This window comes from Phyllostomus hastatus, unplaced genomic scaffold (genome assembly GCF_019186645.2).
Source record: "Phyllostomus hastatus isolate PE091 unplaced genomic scaffold, TTU_PhHast_1.1 phas_contig_38, whole genome shotgun sequence".
NCBI lineage: Eukaryota > Metazoa > Chordata > Mammalia > Chiroptera > Phyllostomidae > Phyllostomus > Phyllostomus hastatus.
In genome coordinates this window covers 11993190-12010567 of record NW_025333869.1, presented here as the reverse complement: position 1 = coordinate 12010567, position 17378 = coordinate 11993190, and the positions used below count along the sequence as shown (strand labels likewise).

Genomic DNA, 17378 nt, shown 5'->3' with positions numbered 1-17378 from the left:
CATATAAATTTGAATCACTTGCCAGTTGAATTCTGCATCTCAGATTTTTTCTAATTGATATTTTAATAGCTTGCAAATCAAAAGATAAAATCAAAGACTTAAAAAACCTTTGCTGTGATACATGGAAGGAGAGCTAAGCCTTTTAAAAATGAGAGCCAGGCATATATCTTACTATTTTGATGTAAAAGAGGAAGGGAAATAAAGGTGTAAGTAAAGATTATGCACAGGGAGGGGGGGCATGGAGACATGCTGAGGTATAGAAATGGGGATGTCCCTGGGAAGGGGCAGGTTGAAGTGAGACTCTGATGACTATGCCATGGTTTACTCTTATTTATGTGACCTTCAACAGCCACTTAACCTCTCTGAGGCTCAGGTCCCACTTCTACATGCTGGAGACAATACTAAACAAGTAGTTTTGTTCTGGATGAAAGGAAGAATCTATGTACATCATCTAGAACAGTGCCAGGGACATAGAACCTGCTCAATAGATCCCAGGGAGAGACTAGGCCAGGCAGGAACAAAGCCAGGTGCTGGTGCAGTGAGGGGGAAGCTCCTGGGCCAACAGAGTTAGACCTGAATAGGACAAGAAAGGACAGTCTGTAGGCAGAGTCTATATGCTACTCAATGGTGTAGAGCTAGATGATACACCACAAGGCATGCCTACACGCTATTAAGTGGTATCGAGCTATATTATGTGCTGCTGCATGTGCCCATGTGCTGTTAGAGGATATAGACCCAGGGTCAGTATTCCTGGACCACCCACTGCTCAAATTTTTCCTGTAAAGAGTAGGGAAATAAACTATTTTAGGCTTCAGGGACCTTATGATCTCTGTCACAACTGCTCAGGTCTGCCAAAGTAGCAAGAAAGCATCCATGGGCGTTATGGGAATGGATGGGTATGGCTGTGTTCCAATAAAACTATTTACAACAGGTGGTGGGCCAGACTTGGCCCATGAACAGTAGTATGCCAGCCCTTGGTTTAGTCTTTCCTCAAGTCTGGCAGGTGCAGGTGACTAAGGGGAATGAAGGCAGCTCTCCCTTCTCTCTGAAGATCAAATGGTCTTCCCTAAGAAATGGCTATCCAGAGATAATCCTGAAAGGGACCCCAGAGCTATTTCTCTTGTCCCTTCCATTACAGAAGCCATGGGGGATAACCAGCTAATTGATGGCACTAACTACTTCCCCAATTTATGTGACTCTACTCAGTCAGACAGCAAATAGATGCCTCACTCAGGGACAATCCAGTATTCACTAAGATTTTTTTCTTCTTTTTTTATTTTTTATTTTTATTTTATTTTAATCATTGTTCAAGTATTCATTGAGATTTACTGGGTGCCAGGGAGGTTTGTTGAAAAACGTCTATGTTGTAGGTTCTTAATAAATAAATGAAACTTCCCTCTCCTTCCAAATTCCTTCCTGCTCTCTTCAGCGAGCCCAGAAAGATCTGCCCTTCCTTGTCTGGGTGGACAAGGGAAGAGAGAGTGGGTCACAGTGGTAGGGCAATCATGACACTTGTAACCCCTTCTTTCAGTTCTGATTTGGTGGAACAGTGATCAATTCTTGCTAAGCAGTTTCCCACCTAAACTGGTGTCAAGTCATTAAAACAGTATTCCCAATGAAAAAGTAATAACATCTCTCCAAGGTTACCCTCCATACCAAGCTTCTTAACTTTAGCAGCAATTAGACATCATTTCACTACCAAGCACTCTCCAGAAATGGAGCAGAGTCACCAAGAAAGAACTGAAAGTTAGAAGTGGGGTCATCTTCCCCTGGCTGAAGAAGTTTCCTGCAACACCCCTCAGGAGCATCCCCTCCTCACCTTTGCAGATGGCCTGCTCCACATAGAAGCAGATTCTGTTTGGTATTTAGAGAAGCCACTTGTCCTTGAATATCAGAATTGGGCCCATATTTCCCAACATGCTGGATTTTTCCTTACAGTGCCTGGATTCAGAACACTCAGGACATGGCCATTGCCAGCCTGGTCCGCCAATGCCCAGGATTCACAAGGTTTCTGAAGCCATGGACTGGGGGTTAGGGGTAACTCTGCAGGGGCTGGGGATGGGAAGAGTTTCAGAAAAGCATTTAGGTACAGTAGTCATCCAAACAGTCACAGGAAGGAGAATCTGAGAGTGAATCTGAGCTCTCCTTCTAGTAAAAAGTGCAGTGCACTCCATTTCAGACAGCACTATAAACTTAATTTTATGACACTAGTTATAAAATCCTTAACATTTGTCTGCTGCTGGAAATAAATTTTTTTTCTTAAAGATCCAAATGCAAGAGAAAGATTTGTGACCCCAAAGCCAGGTTGTGAGTTATAAAACGAAGTTTTCATAAAAGTAACATATCCCATGTACTGAAAAAAAAAAGAGTAGGTTCAACATTATGAAGCTATAGGCATTTGTAAGGAGTCCTATACTTACATCTTCCATTATGTATTTTTCTTAACCTTGCTTTATTGATGAGTAAGGCCCTAAATATTACCAGAAAGCAAATGATTTCTAATTGTCAGCAACAGACAAGGGGTAAGTAGTGTGACAAAGAGACATTTCCCTGATGACCCGTATCCAGATTTATCACCTCCCAGAGGGGTTTAATAGTGGTGTCTGCCATTGTGACATACACCAGGAGGAGAAGTAGGCAGCACAGGGGAGCCTGAAAGGAGAGAAGGAGCTGGCATGTGAGAGCCAGACTTGGCCTGCCTTGGTCTGGACTTATTTATTTCAAAGAGCAGGTTGGTGCACAGAATGGGATTGATCACAATTCTTGGTTCCAGACACCCATCCTTTTGTCCAGGAATGGCCAACTTTTTAAATTAACTCATTTATTATTTATTATAATGAGAAATACACTGTTTAAAAAGACCTTGAAGCTAAAGCCTACACTGAACTTGACTTATATCCATGAATAGGCTTTTCTCCCCACCCTGTGGCTCTGCCCCTCCCCTCTGCAGTAACCACTTTCATTAAGCTTGTGTTTTATCATTAGTATGGATGTGTGTATGAGCCCCATATATTTTTTAAAGTGTATTGTGTTGTAAGTTATTATTATATAACCCATATGAAATTACATTTAATGCCTTTCATTTACTCATTGTTATTCTGTTAAGATTCATCCATACTATTACATGAAGCTAGAGTGGATTCATTTCATTGCAGGCTATATATTTTTTACCTTGTTAATGCTCACTTGGATTGTTTCCAGGGATTTGGCTCCATAAGCAATGCTTTTTTTGTCTCTGGAATGCATATGGAAGTTTACTTGGGATGAATACATAGGAGTAGAATTGTTGGATCATAGGGAATACAAATACTCCATTTTATAAGAGAATGACAAACTAGTTTGTAAAGTGGTTATACTGAGTACACTCCCACTGCAATTGACCACCTGCTATTCCCATCCTCTCCACCACCTCTTATTTTGTGCAAGTCTCATTGGTATAAAATGAAATATCTTTATGGTCTCAATTTGCATTTCCTGGATCACTAATGATTTTGAATATCTCTTCAGGTAATTATTGGCCATATACGTTGTCTCTTCTGTGAAAGGCCTTGTAAGTCTTTTGCCCACTTTTCTATTAAATTGTTTGAACTTTTCTTATTGATTTGTAAAAGTTATTCATATAGTCTTGATACTAATCTCATACAGGTTTTATGCACTATATCTCCTCCCAATATGTTACTTGCTTTTCTATTTTTAGTGTTTTGTAATTAATATAAGTTTAGTAAGTCAAAATTAGCTATCTTTTCTTTTATAACAAGTGCTTTTTATAGCTTTGTTGCAATGAATCTTCATAAGCATCCTATGTGGATGGGAGTACTGGCTCTCTATGAGAGACAAAGAAAGCAGACAAGAGGAACTCTAAGGCCATTTGGCCCAGGACTTACATTAATGAAAAGCCTTAAATCAACTTTGTATTCATTATCTCCAAATGAGGTCACCTACATCCATGAAGATTCCCTGTCAGGGATGAAAGAAGACCAATGGCTCAAGGTCAGAGCACCATCCTATGTAGTGCACTAAAAATGAAGAGGTTTTAATAAATCTTGTAAGCATGGGAATAGCAACATTTATATTGCACTTTATTATATTTGCTAGGGTATTACTTCATTAAATGTAAACATTCAAACTCTATCATAATGTGAACTTTTCAATGTTTTAAGCATTGAAAGAAACCCCAGAGTTGCCCAGGCCTCTCTCAACTCTGAGGGTTTCCGGACAAGAAGAGTGGTGCTCCAGTTCACACAGCTGGTGAGCAATGGAACTGGGACTCACACTCAGATGTGTCAGGCTCCAGAACCCAGACACTTTCTGCTGTTCAAAGTGGCTCAGGGACAAGAAGCCATCCTGAGCTAACTGCAATGTGAGGACACATGCCTGTGGGGTTCTCAATATGCCCAGGTGCTACAGCCAGCCATCATGTCCCTCCCCAGGACAGAGGCCATGCTCAGACAGAATGCCCACTGCTTCTGAAGCAGGACTACATCTCTGCCTCTCTCCCTGAGCCTCCTTGGGGTTCTCCTGGGAGGGCTGGAAGATTGCTGAGGATCCTTGTCATCATAAAGAGCAGGGTGGTAGACCCTGGTGGCCCTGAAGCATTCCCCAGACTGTCCCTTTATATCCATTGCCTTCTGCATTCAGGTCAAGTGATCTCCAAGCAGCTGGGGATACTGAACCCAGGTGTGTGTGTGCATAAGTGTGTGAGTATGTGGCAGAGTGTGAAAACCTATGAGATGGTTCCACAGACATAGATAGATACCTGAGGCAGGCTGGACAGGGGTCTGTGTGTAAGATCATGTGTGTGAGTGTATGTGAGCCTGTCTGAGTGTGTGTATGTGAGAGAGAATGCACACGACTTTGTGTGAAAAGTGCCACAGAAGGGGTGGGCAGGTGGAGGGGAGCTGAGGTACCCTGGACAACCACCCTGTTCAGAGAGGCAGTGGTGCTGGACATGAGGGCACATCTTTCTCACCTCATTCACTAATGGCCACAGGGACAGTAGCCACTAGATGTGAGGATCACTGGACAAAGGATGTCACCACCAGCAGCATGCTATGACACCTGCCTTCATTTCATTCTCTTCCTCCTCACTGATCTCCACAGCATTTGGTGGAGAAATGCCAAATACCTCAGCCTGAAACCCCTGGCGTTGGCCCTAACAGGAGGGTGACCTAGTGTCTCTGATTCTGATCTGTATAATGGGGTAATGATGATCAATTCAGTTCATAATGGAAATTAACTGAAATAAATGAGCAAATTCTGAGTGCTAAAGAATGTGATGACTTCTCTCCACCCTCCCTCTCTCTTGGCTTCTTCCAACCCTATCCTCCCTTGTTTTCTCCAAGCACAGCCTCCATCCTGAGCTTGATGCCCTTACCACCATCTCCCAAGCACACCCCTTCTCCACAGCAGAGACCCACAGTGTACCACTCTCTCCTGAACTTTGTTTCCTCACTTCCCCCACCTCTTGACTGGCTCTCTGCTTTTTCTTTTCTGAGTGTTTTTACATGGGGTAAGAAGGCACTCCTAGGTCACCATCTTATGAGCCCACAAGGAAGGAGGTTCTTGTCTCAAGCTTAACCAGCCTGCTCTGCACTGACCCCTTGAAAACCAACCATGTGGTACTCAGGCAGCCTCTTCTTCTTCTGTTGCCAAGAATGAGCACCTACCTAAAGAATACGTGTGCATTTCCACTTGACACTCACAGGCCAGGGAGAAATGCCTATCTGACCCACTGAAGATGGATGACTCTGCAGGTGACAGGGCTGTTCAAAGAAGATGCCCACCTTGGGGATGACTATGCCCACAGCACCTATCACAGCACACATATGCCCAGATGGCCAGCTCCCGCCTACCTTCCTGATGCCTTCTGAAGGACTGGACACACAGTTGTCAGCCCCTCCATTCTTGCTGATGGTCCTCCAGAGCTCAGCAAATGTACTGTCCTGCTCCAGGGGGTTGGTACCCTTGGCTCGGAAGTACTCATACACAGCAGAGTCCCGGACGGTGCCATAAGATATCTCCACTTGTTTGGACAGGTCCTGGAATGTCCTGAAATGCAAAAACATTGCAAGCCATGGGTCCAGGCTGCCACTGAATGGATACAATGGGCTGCAAGGCTCTCCTGAGATCTGAGCCCAGCTGTGACCCATGGCACACATTCTTCACCCTTAATCCCCAGCAGCACAGATCCCTCAGCCCAGAGTGTGACTTGCCAAGGCCTCATTCTATCAAAGTTATATTTCCTCAGCATACAATAACTCAGTAAAGTTATCCACACCTAAAACCAGGTCCTGTGCTAAGTTCAAGGGACAAAAGGATGAATAAGACATGATTCTTGCTTTCAAGGAGCTTATAGTCTAGCTTCAGAAACATATAGACAGACAATCACAAAGTGGGAGTCAGGACAACACGAGAGGCTGGATACTGACGGCCTCAACTCAAACACCTGCAGCACGGGAAAGAAAAATATGTTCACAAGAGTGATGACAGTGACTGCTCTCTGGCCCTGAGTGCTGGAGTGGGTCAGACACACACCCAGGGATTATACCAATTAAGAGGCACATGCCCCCAAAGCTCACAGCTCTTCTGGAGTTCTAACCTGTTGTCAGCTTTTGGGCATTTCCCACCAATTTGTTTGTCAATAAAAAAATAAATTTGGGTTTTTATATGAGATCAATTGATTTTCTTGTGTTGACCATTACTTAAAAGATGGCAAAGATAAAACCAGACATTTCTGAGGGCCTTGGGTTTGTTGTACATGGAAGAGAAGCAGGTAACTCAGGTCAGGTATACACTGAAGGAAGGGGTGTATCAGAAAAGCCCAGAAACAGCTCAAGACCCAGTGGCAGAGGAGGAGGAGGAAAGCCCTCTGGTGTAAGAAATGGAGTCACACTAGAAAGGACTAATGGGCACAAAGTTCTTACTTGCCTGAGATGAGCCGCACCTGGCTTAGTGTGTTGAGAGAATGTCACACAAAGAACAGAATTTCAAAAAACAAAAAGCTTGGTAGTGAGCCAGGCTCTCACTATAGGCTTCAACTGATTGCTCTTTGCTTATTTCTCTTCTGGAAATTGGTATCCTCTTTTTTATCAACTAGAATATCATCCCCACTTCTCACTGAATCATTGTTCCAAGGAAATCTGATCTTCTTGACATGACCTTCAAAATCCACCATCCCTGGTCTCATCTGCAGCTGTTGCTCACCCTACACACAGCTCCATAGTCAATGTTGAAATGAGAACTACCACACAGTCCACCTCTATAGCACCAAGCCATGGATTCCCTCTGCCTGGAATCCCTTTATCTCATTCATTCATGCGATACACTTCTACAAACCTCTTGGTGATCCAGCTACTACCTCTCCCCACAGGAAGCCTCTCCCCATGGCTACCCCTCAACTCCTGGTGCCATCTCTACAATTTGCATGGCTCTAGGACAGCATGATCTCCCTGACTTCAGAGTGTGGCACACCAGGGTGGGATCAAGCAGGGACTCTGAAGTCCAATAACAGGCCTTACTTCCCAACCATCATCACTAAATACTGAGGGCCTGGGCAGGTTAGCTAAACTCTGTGCCTCAGTTTTCAAATCTTTTAAAAATAAGGTTAGAGTAACAAACTATAGAAATGCTCCCTGAAAGTATAGGCACTGAAAGACAAATACCATATGATCTCACCTATAAGTGGAACCTAATCAACAAAACAAATGAGCAAAATATAACCAGACACATTGAAATAATGAACAAACTGACAGTAACCAAAGAGGGGGGAGGGGATAACAAGGGAAAATGGGGAAGGGTCATCAAGGAACATATAAAAGGACCCCTGGACAAAGCCAAAGTGGGGTAGGATAAAGGATGGAAGGTGACGATGGGTAGAGAGGGTGGGAGGTAGGGGTCGGGAAATGGAGACAACTAACTGTACTTGAACAACAATACAAAATTTTCTGCCCTGGTTAGTATAGCTCAGTGGATTGAGTGTGGGCCTGCAAACCAAAGGGTTGCCGGTTCAATTCCCAGTCAGGGCACATGCCTGAGTTGCAGGCCAGGTTCTCAGTTGGGGGCACATGAGGAGCAACCACACATTGATGTTTCTCTCCCTCTCTTTCTCCTTCCCTTCCCCTCTCTCTAAAAAATAAATAAATAAAAATTTAAAAGAATTTTCTTAAGAAAGATACAGATAAATGAATGAATGAATGGTTAGAAGCAAAGCCTACAGCAGAGGGCTGCAGTAGAGATTAAATGGGATTATGTGTATTCAGCTCTTAGAGCAGTGCCTGATGCAAAGTCAGTGTCCAGTAACTAGCAGCAATTATTCTGCACTATTATTATCTATATATGTCCTCCATTAGAGTTTAAGAATTTGGAAGGCTGAAGCTGAAGCTGCCCATGTTTGTATCTGAAAACCTGGACCCAGGCTGACACCAGCCTTCACAGCATGTGCACTGAGGAGCCAGCAATGAATACTTCCTCTTGCTTTGGGGACATACTCCGTAGCAATCTTTCAGGCCCTGCTACACAGTCCAGAATCAGAGTTCAGTACTCCTTTCAATACATTACAAATGAAGGGAAACATAAAATAACAAATTTGATGAAGAACTATTTCTAATTATTGTTCATTATTTACATCTAATTGAAGCAAGATGTTGCTGTGCTTGAAGGGCCCCAAGGGCTATAACTCCATTGTAATTTACCTGCAAAGGAGGGGGATCTTTCCCCCTACATTTTATTTTTTTCTCATATTAATGCAAACAAACACAAGGCTTTGATGAATGGGAAACATCAGAATGAATTACACAGTTGAGTCTAAATACTGAACTGCTCTACATGACTGCAGTTTCCATAAGTATGGATTCAACGGATTACTTCCAAGGGGTGCAGCACTACTGTTTCATCCCCACATTTGAAATGGATATGTCTTCTTTTCCCTTGGTATTTATTCACAACTGTGCCCCTGCACAGAGGTTCACAGAGCATCTCTAGATGACAAACAGGCAGCCCAAATGCTTATGGCTTCACCTCCATTTTCAGTAGAACTTAGTGTTTCCACCCCAAAAATATTCCCCTCATCTCTGCTATGCCAACCTCATGGTTCGGACCAATCAACTCCATCCATCACCTCCCATAACCTTTAGTCTATGTAGAGGGATCTCTCTCATCTCAAATGCACACTTTTTCTTTCAAAGATTTCCAAGCTCAATAATGTGTCCAGCACACAGTGGGTTCTACCATATTTCAGAATGACAATACCTATAAAAAGCTATTTAGAGGTTTGAACAGGAAAGCCCAACTATTCACACACCAAAGCTGCCTTTCTGGAGCACTCATCATCTTGTCAGAGTGCACAGTTTTGGAAGGGACACATGGGGAGAAATAAAGGAGAACATGGGCATCCAACCACCCAGGCTCCAAGCCAACACTGGCAGGCAGCAGAAAGCAGATGTTTCTATTAAATAGGATGGCCCTTGAAACAAGCCAGGGTACCTAGCCTGGAGAAAGCTGCACTAGCACACATCTAATTTAGCATCTTTGGCAAACTAGTCTCTTCAGCAACAACTGCTAGAAAGTGCCTCCCCCACTCCAGAAATAAGAAGAGCTGCTCATCATAGGTAGGGCTTCTATAAACCTTAGGTACCTGATTAACTAGCTGAAATAATTCAACCAGTTGTTCTACCTACAGTCACTGAATACCTACTAGGTAAGTCTCAGCAGCACATAAAGCAAGGACTATCTCTCTCATGGGGTCCACAGAGAGAGATAGGCGAATGGTCAGAGGAGCAACTAAACAACATGAGAGAGACTAAAAGCAGAATTCTGCATGGGGGAGCCTGGAAACACAGAGGAGAAGCAGTCAGTGCCTTCAGAAAAAAAAGAAATACTTCCTAGAAGTGAAAACATTAGGCTGAGTCATGAAGGATGGGTAGAAGGAGCCAGATAGAGAACCAAGGGGTAGAGAAGGCACTGATATGTTTAAACACAAGGTTCATTTGGGACACAGCATGGAGCAATTTGTATCAGCTAAAACAATATAGGTTTTGGAATCAGACAGTCATGGGTGTGAATTCTGGCTCTGAATGGCTGGACTGTTTTAGGTAGACCAGTAGCTCTCAAGGTGTGGCGTCAGGGCTGTGACATCAGCACCATCTGGACCCTTTCAAGAAATGCAAATTCTTGGGCCTCACACCAGATCTACTGCCTCAGAAATTTTAGGGTGGCCCTGACCAATTTGTGTTTTCACCACCCTCCAGGTGATTCTGATGTATGTATAGGTTCTATAAGCACTGACTGAGGCAAGCCTTTCAATGTCTGAGGACTTCATTTTCTTAATTCATATCTTTCTAACGGGATGGGTGAAGATTAAAGATCACAGACAAATATCCAGCATGTTCTCAATGTTCAATAAATAGGCTCTTCTGTTAGGCTACCAATAAGTCATTCAAATCATTGAATGACATATCAATATGATAAGTCACATAAGGCCACATGAAAGAGTGACAGGTGATGGCACCCAGGTGGTCACACCTGGATGGAAGTAGTTGTGGGCAGGCAGCATGTTTCCAGTGCTTCCAGGCTCGTGGCATCTTCCCATCTGTCTCCCCAGTAAGATACCTGTGGTAGATCTTATTTCCCCCTTATTGCCAAGGTACATGCAAATGATTGACTATCTGTGTCCAATCTGCCATCTTCATGCATCTGCCTAAAGTGGTGATCTGATCTGAGAACATCTGAACCCCAGGATGTGCATGGAAACACCAAAATTCCCTGGTAGGCAACCTGGACCCTAGTTTTTATAGCTCATGAAGGTACCTGCTTACAAGAGGCCTCCCTGAGGAAATTCTGAACATCTGGGCAATGAAAGCTGCTAGAGGAGATGTCTTTAAAGGCATCATCCCCAGGCTGCCCACCTGCTCTGGATTCACTAATTAGGTGTCAAGGTGTAGGCGTGTGCACATTGTACCTTACTCTTTACCTCTCTGGTCTGCTGCCTACCTCTGTACTTCACCTTTCAGAAATCTTCTGTGTTGGCATCCTCCCATGGCAAACCTTAGCCTCCCCTCTAACTTCAGTCAATATTTTTCACTCAAACGTACACTAACTGAAACTACATTTGGGACCAATGGGAGCTGCTCTTTTGTATCTCCTGGCCTAGAGTGCTTCTTTTTGGGGTCTCTCTTAACCAAAGCAAATCAGCATAGCTGATTCCAATAAGAACATGAGAATGCTTTATAAAAGGACTTTGAAAGTATCCCTTTCCTCTGAGAGCAGTTTCCTCCAATTAAATATGCACCTTCTGATAGACCCACAAGTCTCCTTCAGCCATGGCCAAGGACAGTTTATCCAGCTCAGCACCACCTCTCTTCCTCCCCATACCTTTCTCCATAAATCAATCTTACTATTTCCTAGATACATTTTCATTAACAAAGAGATAAATGTGTTTGCAACATGAGAAAAATGAATAATGCAGCATTTATAAATACATCTTTGCATGTTACAGAAATATTTACATTGTCAATGAAGATAAATACACTTGCAACAAGATCAGAATCAATATACACCATATGTAAAACAGATTTCAACAACTATGGGGTTGCCATAATATTGGCCCTGATTAATTTAAATCCCGAAGTCCTATTATTCTTCCTTATGTAGAAAAGAAGGTAGTGGAGTGACCTAAAGGCACAGGAGAGTGGAGTGCTCATTTTTGTTATTTTCTGGTCTTGACTACAGCCCCAGATGTCTTCACTATCATTCCAGCATCTCACTTTTCTATCTCTCATGTCTGACTCCACAAGAGATGATGCTCACAGATCAGTGGGGATTGCCTGGCTGTGTTTCCACAGCCTGCTTACAGGACCTTCAGATACCAGAGCTGCCATCCCTCCATCTCTCCTGGGTCTTCTTCCCCAAAACTCCCACTGAGCCTTGTGTGCTCTCTCATATTTCTCTCATGTACTGTTCTCCTAGCCCAAGCTTTGCCACATTCACCATTCTCTTCTCCCCAAGACCCAGGCTTTTCAAGGATCTGAGACACTCCAAGAAGCAAGTTCAACCCTGGACTCTGAAAGGCTTTCCAGGAGCATTCATTCATTCATTCATTCAAGAAAATATTTCCTAAGCATTTGCTAGTGTCAAGCACTGTGCTAGATCTAAGAATATGGCATGAACAAGACAAAGTTCCTGCTCTTGTGGAGTTGACCTGGTGGAGGTGAGCACAAAAAATAAACATGTAAATATCCACAATAAAGATACAAATAATTATGCAATCCCAGGGTCAGCAAACGTTTTAGAAAGGCACAGATAGTGCATATGTGAGTAATGAGAGCCATATACTACTCTGTTGCATATTTCTTGGTTTTGTGTGTGTTTTTTTAATGGAAACACTTTAAAAATGTTTTAATAAAGAAAATGTCTTAGCTTTCAGGCTGGAGGAAAACAGGCTGTAGGTCAGATGTGACCTGTGGGGGGCACAGTCAATGGACCCCAGATGTCACGTAGTCAGTGATAAAAAGTGCAATGAAGGTAAATAAAGCAGAATGAGGACCATGGAAAACAATGCAATGAGAGATAATATAAAGTATGCAGGGGGTGTGTTAGCCATTGGAGTGGACATCCAGAGCATGTATTTGCCTAACATCTTTCTTTCCTTGGGCTGGGCTGAGAGGAGATGAGAGAAGAGATTGCGAGCTAAGACAGTAGAAGCCTGGCCTTCTGCTTACAAAGGCCAGCAGGTCTGGGGCTTGCCAGCCTCTCCTCCTCAGGCACAGCTCCCTCAACACCTGCAGGGTACCTTCTAGGAACACTGGGGAAGGTGATGCTGGGGTCTCATACCAGGCTCCTTGTATCCAAAATCCATCATCAGAGTGACTGCAGAGCAAATCCCAGCTAGGGACACTGTGAGGTTCATGCAGTATGAGGACACAGGATGAGAGCTGTGTGGCCCATGGCAGGAAAACACACCATTACAGGACATGGGAGTCCACAAAGCCCTTCTTCAAACATGTGCCCCACAAACTGGCCACAGAACACCTTCTGTGTACTAAGTGCCCAGATAAGATGTGCTCAACCCCTACCCCAACTTTCCCTCCACACTTTTCTCTCTAAATCCCATTTCTTTGATTACTGTTAAAATTAAAAGATAGCCAAAATAAACTCTGTGAAAAAAACTCAATGTATTTGTGTATTGTAAAATGAACCATTAATAAATGTAAAAAAAAATACAGGACAAAAGTAGGAGAAATAAGCACCAAACAGTTGTGAAGCTTCTATTTTTTACAAATGTATTTCTGTATTTACAAATTTGTATTTTTATTACACTGTAAACACAAGTGCAATCTGAATGACTTAAAAAATCCTTCTGCTGCCTGAAGAAAGTCAGTACCAGGCCTTGAGAACTTAGCTCTCTGCCATCCTATCTCCTCCATGTCCCCTTCCTCAGCCCAGTGCAGTCAAGATCCACGAAGAGCAGAGACTCCTCTCTTGCTCCCCATCAAACATCTGCCCTGCTGGCTGTAGGGAGCAGGCTCCAGGGAGCTGTAATAGTTGTATCTTCAGTCCCCAGAGCAAGACTAACCCAGAGGGACCCAAACCATCCCAGACATCCAGGGCCCATTAGGATACAGGCTCCATCACCAGTGCAGGCTGGAATTGCCCTCACCTGTGAACCTCCTGCCTGGATTTAGCCTGGGTCTGGCGTCCTGGCTGCTAAAGCAGAGCAGGGTAGACCAATATGAGTTTCTGAAAGGAAGGCAAGTGTGTACATGTGCTGCTGACTTGCCAAACTCAGCCTGGACCCTAGACGTGAGCAGGGTGCAGTAATAGGTGCTAAGGGCAGGGGCTGTGAGCATCAATCACCTCAGTCAAGTCAAATAACAGTGGTCAGGTATTAGGCCAAATCCATGGCATGCAGTAGAGGCTGAGTGTCCTCATCCCTCACTAAGTGAAATCTAGGGAACTCTAATGTGCTTGGCGAAGGGTCTTTGGCCTCAGGAACCCTGATCTCAGGTGCCAACCTGGCAGGTGCTCCACTCTCTTAGACCTCCCAGCCTTAACTGAGGCTCACTGATCATCTGCCATGCAAGTATCCTGCCTTCTTTTATTTATTTTTTATTGAATTTATTGGAGTGACATTGATTCATAAAACCATTCAGGTTTCAAGGGTACAACTCAACAAAACATCATCTGTACATTGCATCATGCACCCATCACCCAAAGCAAAGTCTCATTCCATCCTCATTTTCCCCTTTTGCCCACTTCCACCTACACTCACCTTGCTTTCCCTCTGGCTATCACTACACCGTTATCTGTGTCTACGTGTTATATATAAGTGGGGGTTTTTTGCTTAGTCTCTTCACTTTCTTTCATCCAGCCACCCCAAACCCCTCCTCTCTGACAGCTATCAGTCTGTTCCATGTATCCATGCATTTTTTTCTATTTTATTCATCAGTCTATTGTATTCATTAGATTCCACATATAAGTGAGATCACCAAGATGAACCCAAATAAGCCCACACCAAGACACATCATAACTAAAATGGCACAGATTAAAAACAAAGAAAGGATCTTAAAGGCAGCAAAAGAGACTGTTACCTGCCAGGGAGCTCCCATAAGACTGTCAGCTTGATTTCTCAACAGAAGCACTTCAGGCCAGAAGGGATTGGCATGAAATACTCAAAGTGATGAGAAGCAAGGACCTATGACCAAGACTACTCTATCCAGCAAGGCAAAGCTAAAGGAGCTCATTACCACCAAACCAGTATTGCAAGAAATGTTAAGGGGCCTACCCTGCCTTATTTTTGTGGCAAAGACCCACCTTCCTTCCAAGAATCAGCTCAACTCTCATCTCCAAGAGTAAGACTAGATCCTTGCATACCCCTGCCCCTCTCTGTGTTCTCATCTTAGCCTATCTTAATGTGTGGTTGTTGATGTGTCTGCCTTCCCACGTCAACAGTGGGATCCCTCAGAGCTGAACACTGTGTACATCTCTATCCCTGTCACTCCACATTCAGTCTGACAAACAACAGGTACAGATTTCAGGTTTTCTGAAAGAATCAAACCTGGTTTAAAACAACTCTGTTTATAGTGTCTATGACAGGGGAAAATCCAGGTTGAAGACAAGCATGCTAATGGATCTAACTTTGGAATCATGACCACTAACCTCAATGTATCCTTATGCTGCCTAGAAATATTCTAAATTCTTCTGTTTAATTCATCTTCCCACCCTCTTAGGTGACTTTCAGAAAATGACCCTATTTTCTATTTCCTAAAAGAGTAGAAGCAATAAGTAGAGAACTTTGCCTTTGTATAAAGAATTTCCTTTTCTAAAACCACAAAAATACCTGCCTGCCCCCTTTTAAAGTGGTGGCTCCACCCTTTTCCTATGCAAGTCTAACTCTACTTGTCTCCTGGATCCCAGATTTTCTTCCCTTCTCGAGTGCATTGCTCTTCCAGTTGTCAATTCAATTTCCTACATCATGAAATTGCTTCTCTCTATGGATCATTTCCATTGGCATGTCCACACATACATCATCTATCACTTAAAAAAGTCCTTCTTTGAAATTAGAGGTTCTTCCAACCACTCTCTAGTCTTCCAGGGAGTTATCTATGGTTCCCATCTCCATCACACTGTTCCCATTTCTCATGAACCTACTTTAAGTTTTCATCCTACCACTAATCTGAAACTGCTTTTGTCAAGGTCATTAACGGTTTCCCAAATATGAGGGCCAATCCCCATTCTCACTTTAACCCCACCAGAGAATGACAAACTTTATTGCACTGTCCTTGATAACCTTCCCTCACTTGGCTTCTCGGACATCACCCTTTCTTAGTTCTCCAACCATTAAGATGCTTCATTATCTGTCTGCATTCTTGTTTTTTTTTTTCCCAGATTGAATTTTGGGGTGTCCCAGGCTCAGTTCAGAGATCCTTTCTCTTCTCTAGTGAAACCCTTTTCCCCATGCTAGTTAAGCTAATTGGAGATTATATATACATATATATAATATATAATAATTAATTATATATAAATAAATATATGTATGATCTGTCCAGAAGGTATTCATTCAATCATGTAATATGGAAAGTAGAGACACTTATTAAAGAAGATACAAGATATAAGAAACACTAAACATAGGAAAAAAATGCCTCAATCCCTTTCAAAGTGGGCATCTTAGGACCTCACACAGTTCTCCCAATTTCCATCAGCTGCCCTGTCACATTTCCCTGAATCTCATCGATGGTCTGAAATCTCTTTCCTTTCAAAAGTGATTTTAGTTTTCAGAAAAGCCAGAAGTTGCAGGGCACCAAATCTGAGCTGTAGCAGGGCTGATTTGATGTGTTGCCAAACAAATCACCTGGGTGATTTGATGTGACGTGATGCATGAGCAGGTGCATTGTTGTGATGAAGCTGCCAATCACCAGTTGCCCATTGCTGCAGACTTCTGAATCATCTGAGTAGTTTCCGTGGAAGAATGTTCAAACTTAATGCAAATTTGATGTAGACTGGTTGCTCTACTTGCTCAGTCATTTTGAATGTGAAGGCCACACAGTGAACAAGACTCAACAGTGTCTACCACCCCCACTGCCTAGTACAGTGAGGTCATCATTGTTCACATATGCACATTCCAGTCCACTTTCTTTGCCTGCCAGTTTACATCGATGTCACACAAACCATTCCTGTTATATTAACAATAGTTGGAATTTTTCCATACACACACACTGTACATTTAAGGCACCAATGGATGACCCCACCCCTGCCTGACACCACTGACTCTATCATCTCCAGGCAACTGCCCACCTAATATCTTTGTATGGATAGCTAATAGGTCCCTAAACTGAACATATTTATACTCAAGCTCTTGAATTATAAACCCCAAAACCAGCCACCAAATCTGCTCTTCTCTAGTTCACCCACCTCAGTCAAATGTCGTTCTATTCTTTGACATGCTGTGCCCACAAGCTTTAGGATCTCTGCTGATCTCTTCATTTCTTGGTTATGTCACATACAATTTCAGCACATTGAATATCTGCTATCATCAAGATAGATCCATAATCTGATCACTTTTCATTACCTTCACCATGAACCCCTCTGCATCCTACCTGGATATTGAAATCATCTAATTGTCTCCTGCTTCCACCATTAACTCTATAGTCTGTTCCTCAGGGGAAAGAGTGATCCTTTGTCATATCATGTCATTTCATTCCTAAAAACCCTTTAATTGCTTTTCATCTCACAGAGGAACATCCAAAATCATCACATGACCTAAAAAGCCCATACAATCTGGACCCCAGTACCTCTGCTCTCACCACCCTGGCTTCTCTGTCATCCTGTCTCAGGATTTCTATAACTGTTTTCCCCTCATCCAGGCACACCCTTCCCTCACATCTCCA

At 43.2% G+C, this 17378-nt stretch overlaps 1 protein-coding gene across 1 annotated transcript in view; it reads right to left on the bottom strand.

Annotated features, from left to right (window-relative positions):
* Positions 1-17378, bottom strand: part of GRID1 (glutamate ionotropic receptor delta type subunit 1) — a 727533-nt gene that overhangs the window by 36896 nt on the left and 673259 nt on the right. The window contains exon 13 of the mRNA XM_045842113.1: positions 5853-6048. Coding sequence (XP_045698069.1) covers positions 5853-6048 — 196 coding nt within the window. The remainder of the gene's footprint in view (positions 1-5852; positions 6049-17378) is intronic.